Source organism: Caloenas nicobarica, chromosome 20, assembly GCF_036013445.1.
Source record: "Caloenas nicobarica isolate bCalNic1 chromosome 20, bCalNic1.hap1, whole genome shotgun sequence".
Taxonomy (NCBI): Eukaryota; Metazoa; Chordata; class Aves; order Columbiformes; family Columbidae; genus Caloenas; species Caloenas nicobarica.
Genome location: NC_088264.1, coordinates 3,148,757 through 3,169,295, shown reverse-complemented (window position 1 = coordinate 3,169,295; position 20,539 = coordinate 3,148,757). Strand labels below are relative to the sequence as shown.

General features: G+C 46.9%; 1 protein-coding gene across 3 annotated transcripts in view; it reads right to left on the bottom strand.

Moving 5' to 3' along the window:
- Nucleotides 1-2,895: 2,895 nt before the first annotated feature.
- Nucleotides 2,896-20,539, bottom strand: part of COLGALT2 (collagen beta(1-O)galactosyltransferase 2) — a 50,832-nt gene continuing 33,188 nt past the window's right edge. For 2 of the 3 annotated variants that reach the window (XM_065649123.1, XM_065649125.1), the window contains exons 3-12: nucleotides 19,659-19,776; nucleotides 18,837-18,971; nucleotides 15,324-15,528; nucleotides 11,367-11,486; nucleotides 10,821-10,897; nucleotides 8,923-9,029; nucleotides 7,776-7,908; nucleotides 5,864-5,991; nucleotides 5,149-5,355; nucleotides 2,896-4,513 (exon numbers count right to left, since the gene is read on the bottom strand). In XM_065649123.1, coding sequence (XP_065505195.1) covers nucleotides 4,237-4,513; nucleotides 5,149-5,355; nucleotides 5,864-5,991; nucleotides 7,776-7,908; nucleotides 8,923-9,029; nucleotides 10,821-10,897; nucleotides 11,367-11,486; nucleotides 15,324-15,528; nucleotides 18,837-18,971; nucleotides 19,659-19,776 — 1,507 coding nt within the window. In that variant the 3' untranslated portion in view covers nucleotides 2,896-4,236. Of the gene's footprint in view, nucleotides 4,514-4,773; nucleotides 4,937-5,148; nucleotides 5,356-5,863; nucleotides 5,992-7,775; nucleotides 7,909-8,922; nucleotides 9,030-10,820; nucleotides 10,898-11,366; nucleotides 11,487-15,323; nucleotides 15,529-18,836; nucleotides 18,972-19,658; nucleotides 19,777-20,539 lie in introns of all 3 variants that reach the window. The other variant, XM_065649124.1, reaches the window with a different exon arrangement.

Here is a 20,539-nt window from a genome sequence, read left to right as displayed (position 1 = left end):
CGGTTCTTGTCTGCAGTTAATATATTTTGATGTTTGATCTCTATACAATATTTGATCTTTATATGATATTTAATCTTTATACAATATTTACTGTTTCTATAATAAATAGATTAACTTTTTACCACTAATTTTTGTCTGGAGTTTAATATATTTTAGTGTTTGTTCTCTATATACTATTTCATCTTTATATGATATTTACCCTTTATATTATATTTAATATTTCTATAATAAATATGTGAACTTTTTTGCCACCCATTTTTGTCTGCAGTTAATATATTTTAATGTTTTAATTTGGATTATATTTAATCTTTATTTAGTATTTATATAATAAATATGCAAACTTTTTTCCACTAATTTTTGTCTGGGGTTTAATATATTTTTAATGTTTGATCTCTATATAATATTTGATCTTTATATGATATTCACTCTTTATATAATATTTAATTTTTTTATAATAAATATGTAAACTTTTTTCCACCCATTTTTGTCTGGAGTTAGTATATTTTAATGATTGATTTTTTTGGTATTATATTTCATCTTTATTTAATATTTATATAATAAATATGCAAACTTTTTTCCACCAATTCTTGTCTGGAGTTAGTATATTTTAATATTTGATCTTTGTATAACGTTTGAGCTTTGTATCATATTTAATGTTTCTATAATAAATAGATAAACCTTTCACCACTAATTTGTGTCTGGAGTTACTATATTTCAATATTTGATCCTGATGTAACATTTCCTGTTTCTATAACAAATATGTCAGATTTCCCACTCCTTTGTGTCCGGCGTTCGCCTCTTTTCCTCTTAGATTTCCCCCCTCCTGCAGCTGGGGGTTTATTCCCCTCGGCCCCTTCCCCTCTCCCCCGTCACTCTCTCCATCCCTGGTCCTTTTTCACCGCCCTCGACCTCTTCAGCTCCCACCGCTGGGGCACTTGGGTTTAATTCCTGAAGCTGCTGGGAGGCAGCTGCTGTTTCTCTCCGGGATTCTGCCCCAAGTTCACACCAAGGAAATGGTTTGAGAGTTTCCATCTTTTCCCCGTTGTCTCTGTCACGGCGTTTTTTGCCGTGACCCTGTTGGGTTTTTTCAACGCGCTGCACACGCAGACACGTTTGGGGTTCACGTCCCGGTGAACACGGGGGGAGAGTCCGGAACCTGCACCAGTCACAGCCGGAGTCCCTGAGCCGTGGCCTTTGTCACCAAAGGGCCTCTCGTGTTACAGCAGCAAAGGCAGAACAAAGACGAGCCTGAATTTAAGCTGCCTTAAACCACGACAACGCAACCTGAATCCATTTCCCTCAGATAAACACAGTCTATTTGTGCACCAGGAATTTCACATTGAATGCTGAGGGTACATCAGCACTTCTCCTGTGTTCAAAGCACGGATGGAGTTGTCAGGTTCTGGTGACAGCCTTAGAAACGATGATCTGCACCAACCCTACCTGTGACCTTTGTGTGAGCAGCTCAAGTTCCTGCTGACCCTGGGGAAACCTGCTCCAGGTTCCGCGGCTCTGTCACCCCTCACTGCGGGGGTTTCCGTCAGCCGGGGCTCCGGGGGCTTCGCTCTGACGCTCCACAGCAGAGGAAAAACCCCACGCTAAAAGGAGAGATCAAAAAAAAGGAAAATCAACCAAGCCCACCGCAATTCCTGAAGCAGCCGAGCAAACATCCCCGTGAAGTTCTGCTGACAGCATCTCATTTTCCAGAGCTGCGGCCTCACGCGTGACCCCACGCGAGGCGGCTCCGCGTTGGGGCTGCGGGTGCAAAACCTGCCAGAGGCTCCGCGGGGCCAGCGGAGCCACGAGCCCGCTCCGCATGGAAAGAGGAAAAATACCAGAGAAATGGAGAAGGGTTTCCACTGGCTCCTACTTTTCCAAAACACAGTCGGTTCTGAGCAGGGCAAAGCCCGGACAACACCTGCCAAGGAGCTGAAAGCGCAGACAGACAACCAGCATGTGTCCGAGCTGGCGAACCGCTGGGCAGCCACCGGGGCTTGCAGACGGAAATAAATAGAAAACTGCACCTACACACACATCTACAGGTGAAAGAACAGTCAGCTCGACTGAGGCCATGAAATGGACACATTCATTTAATTCATTACATTTTAATCCTTAATTTGTCCCCTCCCGCCCCTGAAACCGCCAGACCCCTCCTATTATTAATAACTCACTTCCCGAGTCAACTAAAAAAAAAACCCCAAACACCCCAAAACAAACAAAAAAACCAAAGAAAAAAAGCCAAACCCCCAGCCCTGGTGTCAAGTAGTTTTTACTAAATTGCTACTGCTCTACTTAGGGAAATCAAAGTTCAATAAAAGTCCCCAGCGTGTCTGTCCCTTCCCTCTCCAGCCCCCAGCGGGGAGAACCGTGAGGAACACCAGGGCCCTTTCCAGCCAAGGTGTTCATGGAGAAACTGCTTCCATGGGATCGCAACAGGTCAGAAGAAGAAGGTTTGGGAAAAGCAGAGCTGTGCTGACAAACGTGCTGCTCCTACCCACAGTGACACCCGACAACACGCTGGCTGCTCCCCGGTTCACGCTTGTCCTGCTTCTGAAGGCCACGCCGAGCGTCTTGCCAACATCTCGAGCATCGCCGTGCTCGGCAGCGCTTCAAACAGCTCGGGGTTGTCGCTGGTAAAGCCAGACCTGAGGAGGAAAGGAGAGGAGCTGTCGGAGAGCAACGCCCAGCTGCCGCGCTGCCCGCCGCAGAGCCGCTCTCCGTACTCACCACGTCGCGGGGACGCTGCTCCAGCCTGCGGAGCAGAAGGAACTCGGCTTCCAGGCACATTTCTAGGGACAGGGACTCCGTGGTCGAGTGACAGAGCTGAACAACCCACGCTGGCCTTCCACGGCCAGACCTGCTCCCACCCCAGGAACAACACACACGCCTGCCATCTTGCACCAGGTTCTATGTATTATCAGACCAGCTGACAGGTAAGAACATGTTTTCTTGAGCAGAAAGCACAATGTCCCTCAGTAATTATTAAAAAACAAACACAAATGAAAGCCCAGGCACACATACTCAACCGTACAGATCTCCAGCGGGTGAGTCTCCAGGTGGGAAGCGCAGGAGAACATCCCAGCCAACCCGAGCAGTGTGGGCCGGCATCACCTGCCCTCTGAGAATCGTTTTTTTAAAAAAATAAACACCATACTCTGCTGACATGGCAGCCCACAGCAAGCACATCAGAACTCATCCGAAAAAAGAGACAAGTTTGCTCCTCACGCGAAAAAATATCCAGACAAGTTGCCTTTCCGTCCTGTAACGCACAATAATTCTATTGAGGCTGTCAAGAACAGCACGGTTGACAACACCAACACCTCCGGAGGTTGCTTTGGTTTGATAAGGATAATGTCAAGCAGTCTGTAACCAAACACTTTAAATTTAAAGTTCCTAGAAGTCCTAACACTTGGTTTTACGGCCTAATTAAACAGGCCTGCAAACAGGCTGTCAGGCTTTGTTTTCCTGAAGGAATAAATGGAGGCACAGGGGGTGAAGCAGGACATGACACGGACTAACTCCTCCCTTTTGCAACCTCCACTTTTGCTGCCACCTCCCAGGATTTCAGACTCGCCAAGACGGCCGCTCCGGACTGGGAGGCCCGTTTAGATCTGGCAAGTTTTGAGATTTGCGGAGGGGAAGCCAGCAATAGTTTTCTATCGCCGTGCGATGAAGATGACCCTACAGAGGAGCGCTGCTCCACTGAGCTGAATGTTTTCGGAAACCATTTTGATTCCCTTTGAAAAAACATACCCAAATACCCAAACACTCGCCCGCAGTTTCTCTCAGCAAACAGGGTTATAAAAAGCCTAAGAATCTACGAGGAGTAGCAGTTACACAGCAGCCTAGTTACAGCTATCCAGAAAGGTATGAACACTTGTACACCTCTATATATTAATCTTTATAAATACAGTATTCTACACAAGGAACTGTAGAAAGACGTCATTCAAGGTTTGGGTTTTTTTTTTTTTTTTTTTACAAAAGCTTGCGAGGGCTTTTGTTCAGATCTCTGCTTTTTTTTCCACCAGTCTAGATCACTTGTTTTTTTTCCTCCTTCATTTCCCGCCTCGTCCTAAGCGTCTCGATCAGTTGTCACACCAGGTCCAACCTCTGTGCTCTGCCACTCGAAGCAGCGGGATGGAGACCACGTGAAGAGCTGCTCTACCACTTCCAAGGGTGAAAAGCCGAAGCGCGAGGCAGGTTCAGCTGCCGACGGAGTGGTGGGGCCGCGGGCAGTCATAGCTCGTCCCTGGAGGACGGCGCGTCGAGAGACGACTGGGAGGGCAGAGCGTCCTTGTTCTGGGCGTCGCTGTGGATCGCGCCCTGCTGCCGGGATTTCCAGGAGTGCGTTCTGTCCCAGTCCGTCGACACGGTCTCGTTGTCCCAGATGGTGGAGGTCTCCGTGTCGCTAAGGTAGCCGGGCTGCCCTGTGTAGTGGGTGGGGTAGACGAGCAGGGGTTCCGCTGAAAAGGCTTTCAAGTCTCTGGACTCATAGTACTCCATGTACTTTGCTCTAAAGAGGAGAGAAAAATCATCAGGAACAGAGTGACATGCTTATAACTGTGAGATATAAGCGCATCCACTGAGCAAACAGGTCCCAAGCAGCGCAGGTAGTTGCTGTGGTGGAGTCTGACCCTCTACCAACTACATTCAGCTTTAGAAAAATAAAAAGTGAGCATCATGACGTTACGTGCTGCATGCTAAGCAGCGTAAGGTTTTGCATAGCTTGAGTCAAACAGCATTAAAATACTAAAGAACTGAATGATTATTAACCTGATCTGTTGTCGGTTTAGGTCTCAGTACTCTATCGTCATTGATAAATCAACATTTTTGCACATGAAGCTGAAGAAAATGACGTGAGCTCCATTTTCTGAAGTGCCCCGCAGAGCTACAGGCATTCGGCACCTTGTGACTCAAGTCATCAACCTGCTGAAAACTGTAATGCAAATAATTTGGACTCCGAGCTCTGAAATTAATCATTTATATGAACCACACTAAGTGTGCACACATAAACAAGGGTATACATAGGCATATATAGATATTAACACATATGATATACACTACACAAATCTACGAACCAGATCTTAATTATTCAGCAAGACCAAGCTCACGTCAACCCGAGTTAATGAAGACATCCAACCTACTTACACCGGGTGCTTGTTGTACATGATTGGCAGAAATTCATCCACCGGCAACATCTTGCCGAAAGGCTCCGCTCCGATGAGCTTCTGAGCCCCCTGGAAGGAGATCGCGTAGCCCAGGGTCCAGTATGAGTAATCGGCTTCCACCAGGTTCATGACATTGGGAACTGCTTTCTCAGGCTCCTGCACCTGCATCCTTTTCCGGCCAATGTAGCTTAAAGGGTGAAAAGACCACAGAAATTGGAACCAAAAAGCGAATCTGCAGCAGTTAGGACCACACAACTGTCCATGTCAAGTGGGGAAGGACAAAGGGTGGATCCAAGAAGCAATCCCTGACCAGTCTCACAGATTTCTATCCTGTACCACTCTCAGACATCCAAATCTTAATGCAGCGGGTGGTACAGATGTGAAAGACTTCGTAAGGCAGCTGAGATGACACGGTCCAAGCCTCAGGGCTGAGCTGTGTCAGTTCCTCTGTCACAGCAGCATCTCCAGACGCTGTTGAGATCAACCAACACTGCCCACAAAGGGCACCAGTGGTACCCAACACAGCTGGGGCACCCCAGCACCAGCCTGGCCCAGGAGCAGAGCTGTCCTGATGGGAAGAGCCACCGAGAAGCCTCTGCCACCTTCCCCTGCTCTCCAATGTCACCCTCCATCTCTGCCACTCTGCTGCTGATGTCCCCTGCGTGCCCAGAGCTTCCCGAGGGCCAGTGACTTACATCAGCTCCCAGTCTAGCTGGGCTTGTTCAATGTCATCCATCAGCTTCACGAGCTTCCTCTTGAACTGGTGCTCAAAGCGGACATCGTCCTCAATAACAAGCGTCTTCTCCAGTTCTCTGTTCACCACCTGAAACAAGAGGGTTCAGAAGTGATCACAGTGGCCCCGAAATCGCTGGGGGTCATCCTGACCTGGCACTGCCTTCTGGACCACACAGGTAGGGAGGCTGGAGAACCACCCCCAGATTCACAGCTCAGCTGGGACGAGCTGCCCAAAAATATCCCGTGGCTGAGCATCTGCAACCTGGAAAAACTCTCCATGTGATGTTGCAGCACCTAGACCCCGTGAGCTATCATCTAGCACGACCACCTCCTCCTTTGACACCAAAGCTGCTGTTCAGAAAAATCTGGTTTTGTTAGAAAAAATAAAGTATTTCTGCAATCTGTGAAGGAGGATGATCCGGCATATCCAAAGTCTGGCCCTGACAACTTAGAGAACACACGTGCAAAGGCATCCTGCAAGTGGGTTCCCATGTTATCATCAGACCATTGGTGATCCAGAAGTCTCAAGCTCCAAATCATCGCCTGTTTTCTCAGGGCTGAAGTCCCTGCTGCTGGCTGAAAGGTATTTGGATCGTCCAACCATCACGGTCACACTTGGGCAGCCGCTGCCTTTGCCCCATCTTCTCTTAGCACCAAGTTGTTCTCCCTGCCTCCACATCCCACCTTGCTTGAAATAATCCCTCCGGGGCTGTGTAACTCCAGCATCTCCAACAAGCACAGCCCAGATCCTCTCAAGTGTCACTCCCCAGGTGACCAGGGATAGATGGAAGCTACAGCTATTACCACCCAAACAATATCTCTTAGCTCAGGTAACAGACATCCCTGCAGCTAAATTTATTTATGATATACCAGCTCAAAAAAAAGCAATTAGCAGAGTCACTGGAACTTGCTTCAGCACACACAAAAAACCAGGGAAATAAAACAGGAGTGCCCTTGTGGCCAAGAAGGCCAATGGGACCTGGAGTGTATCAGAAGTGGGGTGGTTAGCAGGTCGATAGAGGTTCTCCTGCCTCTCTACTCTGCCCTGGTGAGACCACATCCGGAATATTGTGCCCAGTTCTGGGCCCCTCAGGTCCAGAAGGACAGGGAACTGCTGCAGAGAGTCCAGTGCAGCCACGGAGATGCTGAAGGGAGTGGAGCATCTCCCGTGTGAGGAAAGGCTGAGGGAGCTGGGGCTCTTGAGCTGGAGGAGACTGAGGGGTGACCTCATTCATGGTTATAAATATATAAAGGGTGAGTGTCAGGAGGATGGAGCCAGGCTCTTCTCGGTGACAACCAATGATAGGACAACAGGCAATGGGTACAAACTGGAACACAAGAGGTTTCATTTAAATTTGAGAAGAAACTTCTCCTAAGTGAAGGTACCAGAGCCTGGCCCAGGCTGCCCAGGGAGGTTGTAGGAGTCTCCTCCTTTGCAGACATTCCAACCCGCCTGGACACCTTCCTGTGTAACCTCATCTGGGTGTTCCTGCTCCGGCGGGGGGATTGGACTGGATGGGCTTTCGAGGTCCCTTCCAATTCCTGACATTCTGTGATTCTGTTTCTTTAATACCATTTGTTCTTCAAAACCTTCCTGCCTTTCTCCTAAGCAAACTCACTCCAAACAGGCTATCAGATGGTCTGCAAAACCAGTCATGAAAACATTCTGGTAAAAAAATCACTCGGCAAACAGAAAGCAGAGCTGAGAAAGCTGAGCAACGTGTTCAAGAAAACCCCTGTGCACAATCCCCTACAAACCAAGGAAAACAGTTCCATCCTACACTTCCAGAAACCGGTATTATATTTGTCCTGGACACTGCTCCTGCCCTCAGCACCCTCCCCAGGACCGCGGAGCACCCGCACCCCCCTTACCTCCTCCCAGATGTAGTAGTGACTGAGGAAGCAGCCGATCTCTCCCCGAGTGAGGGGCCGGGAGGAGTAAGGGTCCCGGTAACCCGGCAGCATGTCGATGCTGAGAGCTTTGAGCTGACTCGTGTTCAGTGCTCTGAGAAAGAGAGAACACCTATCAGCATTTAAATAAATTCAAGTCAGACACAGACACAATAGGGGAAATGCTACTGATATTCCGAGAAAGGCCATAACTCATAAAATTCCTGCACTTGTTTTGCTCAAAAACTGGGAGAAAAATTAACTTATTGATTTACATTCTAAATCAAGCTTAGAAATGATATCCTTAACTCTGCCAACGACTTCTCGTGGGACCATCAGCTTGTCAGGAGCTTGGCTTCAAATATTTTCCTAAGAGGTCCTGATGAGTGCCCAAGTCTCAGAGACCACTAGATGGCATGTGGGTTCCTACTTCCCTTTTCGCAAGTCTCAGACCAAAAACTTCTGCCTTGATTTCTCATGATAAAAACATCTTAACACACCTTAAAGTAAGGGCTGTGTCAGGGTGAACACTGTAGCCCAACAGCTTTGTAGCACGAGGATGGACAAACCTCCCAGGAGATAATTGCTCTCACACACTTTCACTGCTTTCTCCTTTTAATTGTGTGCAAGCATTATAGTTCACAGAAAGGAGTACGATTTTAACCTGATTTTCATTTTAGGTTGGATCTTGGGAACAATTTCTTCCCCAAAGGGCTGTGGGGCACTGGAACAGGCTGCCCAGGGCAGTGGTGGAGTCACCATCCCTGGAGGGGCTGGACAGACGGACATGAGGTTCTCAGGGACATGGGGCAGTGCCGGGGTGGGTTAACAGTTGGACTCGATGATCTTGAGGGTCTCTTCCAACCAAAATGATTCTACGGTTCTATTAGTCTGACCCGCACCGCCCTGGCTCTCTCATGAAGACTAATTACAAAAGAAGAAACAAACAGAGCAAAATTGCCTCAAAGCAGGGGCAGTTGGGTTAATAAAATGTTGGATAAATAAAAGTGACGTCCACCTCTCCCTCAGCCCAGCCATCCCCAGCAGGAGGGAGGTCAGGGCACCCAAGGAGATGGTGCCCAGCACAACCCTCTCTTTGCAAACATCAGCAACCCCAGCCGAAACTCACTTCCCATCCACGGCCTCTACTATCTTGACCGCAATCTCCTGCTCGTAGAGAGTCCGCAGCATCCGATCCCGCCTGTCCTTCCGGCGCTTCAGGTTGATCATGAAAATCTGGGTTGAAGAGAAAGACATCAAGCTTCCAGCCTGGGAGCGAGGAGAAGTGACTCCTCATCCACCCTTCTCCAGCAGCAAATCTTAAAATACCGAGTGTGATTTTATTCCAGGTTGCGTAGAATTTGTCAAAAAGTTGGGGTCGGTTTTGAGTTGGAAGGTTAGAGGCTCATTCTTTGTCTAACAACTACTTTTTAAGGATGTTTTATGTCACAAGGAAAAGCTGCTCTTCAAGGATGAATAAAGGTGAGAGCAGACCAGTTACCGCCAAGTCTATAATTTCCAAAGATATAGAATGTTTTTATTTATATTAAACACAGAGTCAAATGCCCAGCTCCAGGCCCAGAGGATCATCAACCCACATGTTTCTCCACAGAGCCACCACTGCCTGTATTTAGGATTATCTGTGGGGTCACCACCCAAGCACAAGGACACAGCAAAGAGAGATTTTTTGTAAATTACTTCAGGCACTGAAAATCCGCTGCTCCCCCTGCCAGAGCAGAAAGCCCAGCACAGAGCCCAGACCGGGACCAGAGATGTCTGGGCCAGGCTCAGCCCAAGCCTAAGCAGACAGACTCTGGTGGGGGGCAGAGGACCAAAACCCTCATTTGCAGGCAAACTGCAGAGGGGCAGGGATGTTTTTCAGTCCCAGGCAGACAAGTGCAGCTTTGTAGCCTGCAGAGCAAAAACCTCTAGCCAGTAAAAAGCGGATCCAATTCTAGGTCAGCACAAATGCAAAAATAATAAATTGGATAAATAGAGTGCAGCCACAAAGGACAACATGGAAAAAAACCTACAACAGCTGCGTCCTAAACACAGACGCTCCAACAAATCGTGTTCAGAATTCATGAGTCATATAAACAGATGTAGCAGAATAAGCCAAGAAAACAAAGGCTTCCCTGGTCTCCACAACTGCCACCCTGGCAGCTGCATAAAAACACAACTCCTGGTTAAATAAAGCACAGCAGATTCCTCTCCAGCCTTCGCCCTCAACACCTGCACCCTCCATAATGTGAAGAATGGGGAGGACAGGGATCTCTGCAGGGTCTTGGGGCAGGACCGGTGTCAGGAACCACCTTTCTAATGCACTTTTAAAGGCCATAGCAGAAAAATGCGGTGACCAAGCAGGGCATGGGGGAGAGCTGGCCCAGTAAGGAGGGAGCACACGTGGTTTCCATCCCTCCTAGACATCCCCATCTTGGGCAGAACTCAGCCAAGAGCCTCCCCCAGCTTCTCCGGGCTCCCCAGTGCCTCTCTAAGGGGAGAGAAATCATTCCTTTCTCTCACTGGAAAACAGGAGAGGTTTCCCAAAAGACCAGTTTTTACCGCAGAATGGAAGGATGGCGAAGCTGCCCCGCAGAGTCAGATGTAGAGGAAACGGCACAACAATCGGGGAGTTAAATGACCTGATTTTCACCCTCACTTCTGCCATCTCTTCCTGGCTGGACTAAAACATCCGTACCATCAATGCGGGAAGCCCACAGATTTGCTGGGCACTGCCCCGGCACACAAACCTGTAATCAGGAGTTTTGTAGCAGGTATTAAATGCCCACAGACCTGAGTGGCCTCATTTCTCTCCAGCAAATGCCAGAGGGCTGCTTCCCTGAGCTCAGCAGTTCTCCCCACTCCTGGCAAAAAGCCAAAGTCCAAAAGATGAGTGACTGGGAAAGAGCTTAAACATGTCAAAAGATGGGAAAGGGAAACAGCTGGAAGGTCAGCTACAGGGAGAACCCAGCTCCTCTAGGTGAGAAACAGGAAGACAAGACAACGGCAGCAAAATAAGTTCCTTACTTCATCAAATCCCATCTTGTCAGGGTTCTTTGGCGGAACAGAGACATACTGCGAGGGTTCAACAGGAGGACGATCAACTGGAAGAGAGGAGAGATCCCCAAGCATCACCTTCATGCACTGACAATAATGTATGTGCATGTGTTTGCATCTCTGGACCTAAAGCCCCAGGGATCTGGCACATGAAGTCAGGCAGGAGTGGATGTAGCAGAAAATGTCCACATCACAAAACAGAAGCCAGCAGCCATCTGCCAGGGAGAGCTCAGGAGAGACACGAGGTTCTGCAGCATCCTCGCCACGTTAAAGATGCATTTTTGCATTTGATATTGGGAAGTTAAGGGGTTTTCTCAACAGAGCTGACCTGACCATGAAGCGATTACATCTCTAGGTAGAAAAGCAGCGGAAAAATGGAAAACTGCGTGTCAAACCAGGATGAGAGCAGTCGGATCAGGAGGCAGATTCCCGGGGTAACAGAGCTGGGTCACTGGCAGGAGGGCTCTACAAACATTAACTTGGAGGTGTCCATCACAGCGGGGCACAGTAACTTACTCATCGCCTCGATGAGGGTGTGCACAAAGTTCTCAGTTTCTTCTTGCAGCGTCTGGTGCGATTTCAGGGGCATGGGAAGGAAACCATAGTGTTCACGGTTGCAGATGAACATCTGTATCCCTGGGGATCACAGAAAAAACAGAAAATAGAGTCAGGTCTCTTAGCAGAGGATTTTGCTGCTCTGTTGCTATGTAGCCACAATCAAACTTATTGCCAGGACCCCAGTCTCAAAAAGTTCTGCTTCATAAGCAAATGAAGGGGTTTAACTTAAATCCCCGGAGGGGTTGAACAGACGCGGAGATGATGTTCACAGGGACATGGGGTAGTGCCAGGGGTGGGTTAACGGTTGGATTCTATGATTTTGAGGGTCTTTTCCAACCAAAATGATTCTATGAAATTCAAAAACATCATAGTGCCATTTTCTGTTTCATTTGGCTGGCAGCAAGTGGTCTCTCATCTGAAACCAATTTCCAGTTGCTCCCTAACAGAAGGCATTTTTAATTGCCATCAGTTTTCTCCTAGGAGAGACTGGGAACTCCCTCTTAGCCTAGAGAAAGGGTCTTTTTTTGGCCTTTGCCTTCATGCTATGAAAACAATCTCACAGCAGAGGGCAGAACCAGCCTTTGGCAAAGTGATGTCTGATGCACACAGTGGGTCTACTGGGAGAACTGGGGAGCGCCCCAGAAACTCCTGTATTCCCCAAACCCCACCTGCACCACTCAGACCTGACACAATCCCTTCACAGAGCCAAAAGCAGGAGCAGGTTTGCACCCTCCGAATCAACCAGCCTCAAATCCTAGAGAGAGAGCGAGCAGCGGGGAGAAGAGATGCTTCCAAAAATAGATGATACCGTAACTTCCTGCTGCTCAAAAGCTTTTGCAACTGCTTGTTCTAGGAGCTGAATCCGAAGGTGTGGAACAAGGAGAAGATGCAAAGCTTCTCCTCGGAGCAGATTCGTTTGCAAGGGAGAGACCCACACGCTGCTGGGAATGTCCCAATGTGTGATGGCAAGACGCTGTTCCCTCCAGACTCACCAAGAGTTTGCTCATTATCGGCTATAACTTTTCTTTCTTTTTTTTTTTTTAATTAAACAAGCAGAACCACCCCTGTCCCTCTAGGAAATAAATGAAAAGCAGACACTACCTGGTGAGAGTTGCTGCTTTCATGTACTAATCCTCTTAAATCTCTGGTATTTTTAGCAAGGCAGAATTATCTGCATTAATGAACCCGGTGTTTCTACCGTTTTAAGTTCTGCAAGTAAATTGCTGGCTACACTACTTGCCAAAACACATTCAGCTGTCAGCTGCAATTTAGGTAAATGGCAAAATAAAAAATACTACCTGCTGATATTAATGGATTTGGCACTGATCTAATCAACTAATCTTATCTGGCTCACTGATCTCCGTTTTTATCTTCCGCTGGCTTAAACACAGTTAATCTGCATAGATTCACACCAGTATTTCTGTTTCTTCTGGGATAAAAGTTACTTCAAAATGGTAAAGCTACCTTAAAATGGGGAGGGGGACTCACTCTCTGGCTCTGTTTTTATAACAAAATAAACGATTGCTACAAAGGACAGAAGGCTATAGATACTGGTGTTGTTACTAGCCTTTGTAAGGTAGTGACCAGGGTTCACGGCCATATGCCTTAAATAAATCCATGGCCATATTTAGGCAACCTAAATTTCCCCCACATCCCTGTGACTGGACATTCCTGGTTGGCTTGAGGTCTTCAAAGCCTCAGGGTGAAGGAAGCTCAGAAGGTCTGGCCAGCTAAACACTATCTCGCCAGTGCAAAGACCACCCTCCTCAATAAAACACCTGTGCTGAGTTTTGTTCTGTGTTCCGCAGCCCACGTCCTCTCGGCAGAAGTGGGACGGTCTCTGTGGAGCATCACAAACCACCTGCTTCAAGCAGAAGATTCACTGTTGGAAAAATCGATGGGTTGACCTGAGGCAGTAAGTGCAGTACTTGGCCCGGACAAAAGCCAACATCATTTACGGCTTCAGGGAAATAAGTGAAATTACTCTGAAGAGAAGTATACCTCAAAGTCCATACATTTTTCACATTTCTGAACTTGGATGTCATTCTTTTATCCTGGGTGACAAAGCTCAGCCCAGGACACAAGCCAACAATCTGAGAAGATCAGTGGGCCAGACTGCCAAGGTCAGCTCTGGAAAAAGCTAAAGTGTTCTAGGATGGAAGGAAAAAATGATGGGTTTGAATCCCTGAAATATTTCTGAAGCAGCTGGAGCTAATGCAATGCAGTTCCCAGACTAACTGGATGCTGTCAGAGGGAACGAGGGGCAGGTAGATTTGAGGGAACCTGCTTTGCTCACCAGACCTAAACCTCTGTTCTCCTTTGGAGCCAACATACCCATGTCCTGACTCAAAAGGTCAGGGACCCAAAGGTGCCCTGCAAGCTCCCATCTTCCTCTGCCTCCCAAGGGCTCAATTTCAGCTCTTGCTGCCTCTCCTCTCCCATTCATCATTCTCACTTGATGCTCCACAGAAGGATCACTAAAAAGAAAGTTGCAAATGGCCACTGCGCTGCTCTGGAAGTGGTGGGAAAGGCAGATTTTTCAGCCTGGCTCTTCTCCAGAAGCCACTGTGGAAAAGCTATGCTTCTTCACTTTCCCTCTACTTGTCTGCACACCAAGAACAGCCCTTCCTTCTCCCCTTAACTTTGCCTCTTTTACAAGCAGAGGACAGATAACACCAGCTGCACATCACTCAGTGGACCCAAAAACCGACTCTTCCCAACTAATTCACCTCAGTAAGCCAGCAAACCAGTCGTGAAGCTCTGAACAGAAGCACATTTCATCGGTGCCGCTGACGTTTTATCAGTCATTTTTTCCTTTATAAGGCCCCAAACTTTCCCCTTTTCAACACAGGAGGGCGAAGAACAATACAGATGGCCATTAAAAACATATCCTTCCCAGGAGCTCCATTCATAGATGTGACACAGTTCTGCCAGCCAGGACTTTGCTGGAGGCAGAATACCCACCAGATCCAAATATAAACAGGACTAAGCATCCTCACCAGAAGTACAAGCAGCTGTAGCAGCGGTATCATGCACTAAGCAGCAGCGATTTCCCTGAGAGGCATGGATCTCTGCAAACACCAACAGCCGTTCCAGGTGAAAGAAGACACTGAGGTGGTGCCCTGGCCTGAAAGGACTCCTGTGTTTCAGATCTGAAATCCTCCCACCGTCTGGTACAAACTGGTCCCAGTACCAGCTGGAGCGGTACACATTTTCTCTCTGCTGTGCCCCAAAGATCTCAAGGACTCAGTGCTCGACTGGTTCTCCCAAAGTCCCAGTGAGGCATCAAGTCTGCAGAGATTTTACTGCTCTCACACCAGCAAGAAATTTCCTCTCAGCACAGCCCACAGACTCCACGTGATTCTCTGATTTTGCTTAAAACAAACAAAACCAACAAAAGAAAAACCTCTTAACTCTCAGACAATTCCTGCTGAGCTGCCACAAAGCAAAGCTTCATCAAGTACTGCAGGCAAGCAACTTGGGTTTTATTTTGCACAAGGGCTGCAACATCTAAAAAGTGTCTCTTGTCCTCACTCCCTTCCTCATGGAGTCTCCTGGAAGTGGTGACTTTAGACACCTACAGACTTCAGAGTGCCTTCCACTCTCACAGCATTCATTTGTGCTCGCTACCATCTTGCTGTGACAAAAACCAAAGGTAGATACCACTAATTTTTTCTCTGAAACACTGCCTTTGTCCCAAGAATGGCTTCCATGTCTTTTGAAGCTATCTGTGATTCAAAACTGCACTGCCACTCACTTACTGATGGTTGTCCCTGACCAGATCTGAAAGAGAAAAGGGAACGGGGTCTTGACTCACCACTGAAGCCAAAACACGGCTTTTGGTCTGTGAACTCAAGAGTAGAGATCTGTATGTCTCTACGAGTGAATCCTGCCCAGCAAAGGCTCCAGACATACCTGCTTGGCGACTAGAGAAGGCAAAGACCATGATATCGTCAAAGCTCCAGGTGTAGTCCTGATGCGGAGGGTAGAACACCAGCTTGGTGGAGGCTTCTTTCCTCAAGTCGATGAGGAAGGTGGAATGAATCATTGGGACAGCAAAACAGCCTGTCCTCTTCCATTCTCGTATCAGGGGGTAATCCAGGGTCCTTTTGTAATAGCCCTGCAAACAGAAGGAAAGGGCTGGATGTTACAGGAGACTTTGGTTTCACAGATGCTCCCTAGCAAAAGCTCCCACCCTTAGTCCTGCTCAGCAGAGACAGATCAGTGCCCAGTTCTGAGATTTTGAAGTGTCCCCATTTTGGAAATGGCTCAGTCAAGTATTTAGAAAGAATTTCCAACCCAAAGGTTAAAATTTGACCTTCTCTCTCCTTTTCAGCAGCTAATGGAAATCCAAGCCTTTCTGCTGCAAAATTCCCTTGCAATAGAGCTTCAAACCTCAGATTTTTTTCCCCTGGCTCTCCAGAAAACTTTTTTTGCACATAGACTCTCAGGTCTGACCCTGGAAGTTGCTGAGCATCTGTGGCATCCTCTGTGTTCAACAAGCACAAAGGATATTCAGTGTCTCACCGAATAGGGCCTGCAAATTATTTCTGACCATGACCTAAAGAGCTTTGCCAATCTTCTGGCATTCTGGGTGTGACACCCACCTTATGGCACCTGCAAAACCAGCTGTGAGCTGCACATGTCTAAAGCTATCAGATTTGGAAATAAATACACTGAATTCCCCCTGAAAGAAAGTCCTAATGCACCAATTAGACATCTGAATACGGCTGACGGTTGGATCTGGAGTGGATTCTGGTCTTTACAGAAATGATGAGTCACTAAAATCAGTTGAAGTTACTTTTACGTTATATTTTCCATGAGCATCCAAGCAACAGCCGAGCAAATCACTGCAGAACCACTTTACCCTGGTTTTGCGCAGAAGCACCGTGTGGTGCATTTGTCTGTTCATGCATCTATTGATTCCACCCCTCTGCCCTTCAGAAACCTTCTGACCATGCTGTGAGGACTGGATATCTCAGATGTCCACAAAAAGCATCGAGTGGGCAGAGTCTTCACTGCCATTCCCACTGCACAAAGGGTTAAAACATTCAAACTTTAACAGACATCCGAGAATGCCCACAGGTGAAAGATGATGGAAACTTATATTTTTTTCCTCCTCTACTCATTCACTACTGGCTTGTGAGGCTTTTCACTGCTCATAAATCACGTGTAGCCAAGAAAGACTCCAACTTGTCAGCACTGTTGCTGTGCTCTCCTAAGGTTAGCTTCACAACAGCTAAATGTCAGGCTGTCTGGAGCTGGGTTTGGCTTTGTGTTTTAGGGCGTTCTCCAGTTCCTGCTCCCTCCCCAAGTCCTCACGGAGAGCAAGGCTGAGAGCACAAAGCTGCGGGACTGCGAGCACAGAAACAAGCAGCAGCAACTAAGAGAAAAGGAAAAAAATAAAGTGGGAACTTTCCTCTTCATTTGAGCAGGTTTTTTTCACCAAATTCTGCAAGATGCATTTCCTGCTAGGTTTTTTTTCCCCTCCTTTTCTCAGTAACCCTGGTAATGATGGAGATTTTCTGCTGGAGAGGTAACAGCAGGGGCCAGGGCTGAGGCTGGTGCACACCAGCAGAGACCCATGTCAGGCTGTGGAGAACGGCTGATTTACATCAGGACTTAACCTTAAACACTTAAAGGACAATGCCTTTCCTATAAAGTTTATTTCTCCATTTTAAAACAAAAACTGAAACAAGTAAACACCCCCCCACACACACTCCTTTTCTTATCTGTGTATTTACTTCCCAAGAATTTGGCAAGTTCAGGACCTTTTCCTGACATTTTTACTCAATTAGTTTGTCTGAACTGTGGAACTCCTTGCCACAAGATGGTATGGGGGCCAAAAAAAGAAAAGATTCATTTAGTGATTTCTGTTAAAAAAAAAAAAAAAAAAAAAATCACGGAGAGCTTTAAAAACAAAGATCTTCCTCAAGAAATCCTAGAGAAGGAGACTACCAGAGGATGTTTTACACCAGAAGAAGGGGGAAATGGAGTTTGTTCTTTGTTTCACTCCAGCAATAACGACAATAATAAGTAACTGGGTAGCTCTCTGGAGTAAAGCAAGAGGGTAGGAAATGGCTGGAGCACGGAGCCTCTCTAACATACTCATATTCACATGCCCCAGGGAAGCTGAAAGAAGTTCATGTAGCTTAGGCTTAAACACATTTAAACATGCAGTAGTGCAAGCTTGTCTTGAGGAAGGAGGAAAAACAAGACTCAGAGATGGAAGGAAAATAAAAATTCTGAAGCTTTCTAGGGCAAACGTGGGCAAAAAGGGAAAGTTTTCGAGCTAACAGAAAGCCTCTTCTTATTCTAGGCCACACACAGCTTAGGATCCTGCCTCCCCAACGGATGACAAAACACCTGCCAGCAGCAGAGAACAGGTCAAAAACCTGATCTCATTATGGAGGTTTACCTGTGGGCTTGGAGAAAAAAAGCATAAACTATAGTCCTCACCTCAGACTGAATGCCTGAGAAAGCCCACCTAGAGCTTAGGCAAGAGCATTTCAAAGAAAAAGAGTGAAAAAAGGCAAAAAATTACTGCTGACCCACACTGACAACAGCCATGTGGATCTACTTGTCAAGTGATAGCTCAACCTCATTCTGGCTCTAAAAACTATGCTACTTCTACTAGGCAGCATCTTTGTATCAATATTTTCTGCAGTATATGTGATTTGAGAAAGAAGCGCAAAACTAATTTCTACAAGGCAACATAAATCTTGTTCGTGTGTGAGAAAAACAACCTATATACAATAGAAAGCTGTAGAAAGAAGAGCAAATTCCTCTCCGATTAGCATCACTATACAGGAAAGCTTATCTAAAATTATGTACCAAGAGATTTAAGGCCATTACACAAACATATGGAGCGACCTCAAATAAATTCTGGTGTGTATATCAGTATTTTTTATGTAGTTAGTGGGATTGTATCATTTCCCAGGACTTTTGGCTGAACAAGCTCAGCTTCCTCCAGATTCAGTTTTTTCAAGCGAGGAATCTCAGACAAGGCAGCAAGTTCCAGCTACGTGCCTGCACGCCCAATGCGGAACACAAATTGCTTTGCTCATACCTACAGCTCGGTTAGAAAACAAAGCCTGAAAAACATTTATTGACTGCAGTGTCCTCTCTGCCCTTATTCTCAGATTTACTATGAACGTTTGGACCTTTCCTGAAGGTACCCACCAAAATTTGGGATGCCACCACTGAGTGAGGCTCAAGCTGAGCGCATGACACCACTATCCTCACCACGTGCCAACATCAACTCCGCACATCACCGAGCTACAGCAGCTTCTTTTCAGAAAAAGGACGCTACAGAAACAGATGGGAAAGCCCACAGGACAGAAACCATACCCACCACTTCACAGAAACAAGAGGCCTTTGCAAACACAGCTTGCAGAGTCACCCAGCAGCGTTCAGGAGGTCACTTGCCTGGGGGGTGATGCCACACCAGAAATTTGAGTAGAGAGAGCGAGACTCCAGCATTGGTGCCACCAAGGTCTTATTTTCTGCTATCAACACGTTCAGGGTTTCTGGGTTGGTCAGTAAGTTATCTGTATCAATAAACTAGAGAAGATGGGAAGAGAAAAATAAATTTGTTATTAGATTAAATGATATGCTTCCCCCTGATGCTTTTTTGGGAACAAGACAGCCAGAGGCATAAGGTTGCCAAAAAAACCCAAAAAGCACTGAGCTGGTGGTTTTGATACTGTAGGACACATCTCTGTTAAAGGTACATTATGAAATGGGAAGAGATGCAGAGCTTCCCTCGCACTCCACAGAACGTTCCTCCAGCTCTGGGGCAACGGAGCTGCGAGGGAAAACATCATTGCTGAAAATTCAAGGTGCATTTATTCTGTGAAGAGGATCAAGAAGAACTCTTAAATCGGCCTCGGAGCCTGCTGCAGTGACCAAAGCCACACATCTGTTCACAACTGTTCTGTAGAACTATTTCCCTTACATTTCGATACTAACAGGTGGGGTTTCCATCTCAGAGACCCTTGCAGGTACCTACGCACCACCAGGACTATGCTCAGTCCTGACCGCTGTGCAAAAAACCTTGAGCTTACCCAGGGACTTCTCTCTCCAGCTGCAAAGTCTCTTGCTCATCAGATCAAGAAACAACACACGGCATCTCACTGCAGAGAGCTTTGTCTTTAGATGGACAGGAAACTTTTTGGCAGCCCCAAGTATCAGTGACAATCTGAAAAGCTTTTGCCTGAGGACAGTTAATAAATCAAACCTTGTATTTACCAGGATGTAGTCTGACCACTTCTCTCGTGCAGCACGCAGGGCTGCCTGTCGGAGTTTCATCACGTGAGTGAATCGGGAGCTTGGCCAATGTTTTGGCCCAATTTCTTCTGGGTAAGACCTAGCAAAAAAAAAAAAAAAAAAAAAAAAAAAAGTGACTGCAATCCATGTCTAGAAACCTATTACACTAGTTAGGAAAATAAAAAGTTCCCTTGCTACCTTCTTTCCAAAATAAAAACAGTGTTAGAGTCACCTCAGGCAACCCAGGAGCGGTTTTGAGAGAGAAAGATTCCAAGTTTCGTGCTGGCATGTGTACACAGGGCACTGCAAAACAAGCAGCGCTGCAACGTTTTGGGCTGACCAAGTGACTGAAAGCAAAACAGCACCATCAAACAAACCCAGGAGTTTCTTCCGCAGCGACAGGCCTTGATGTAAGCGGAGGTTACACCACCAAAATGAGCTGAAGCTGATTTACCTCATCTGACCCTCCGGTAGAAAGTCATCTCCCCTCTGCTACGATTCAAGTTTAAACTATAAACGCAGCTTCCTTGAGCCCAGTAGAATCAACAGAGCTGAGGATGAGAAGATGAAGGCAATTTGGATTTCCTCGGGGTCTGGGCATCACTAGTAACTGTTAACACATCCTGATAACAGCTCTTAAATCTACAAACACCCAACGCCCAACCCCAGGGGCCCAAGCACGTGAGTGAAGTTACGCACGATCAGGTCCAAAAGCAAATGCTTTGCTACAAAGATGGAAGGAAATGCAGGGACAGAGCCCTATGTGGAATAACAAGTCAGGATTTTGAAACAGTGCCAGCGTAAGCCAGTGAAGGAGCTAAGAATTTAAGAAAACTTTTGACAGAACTTTAAAAAGTCAAGTT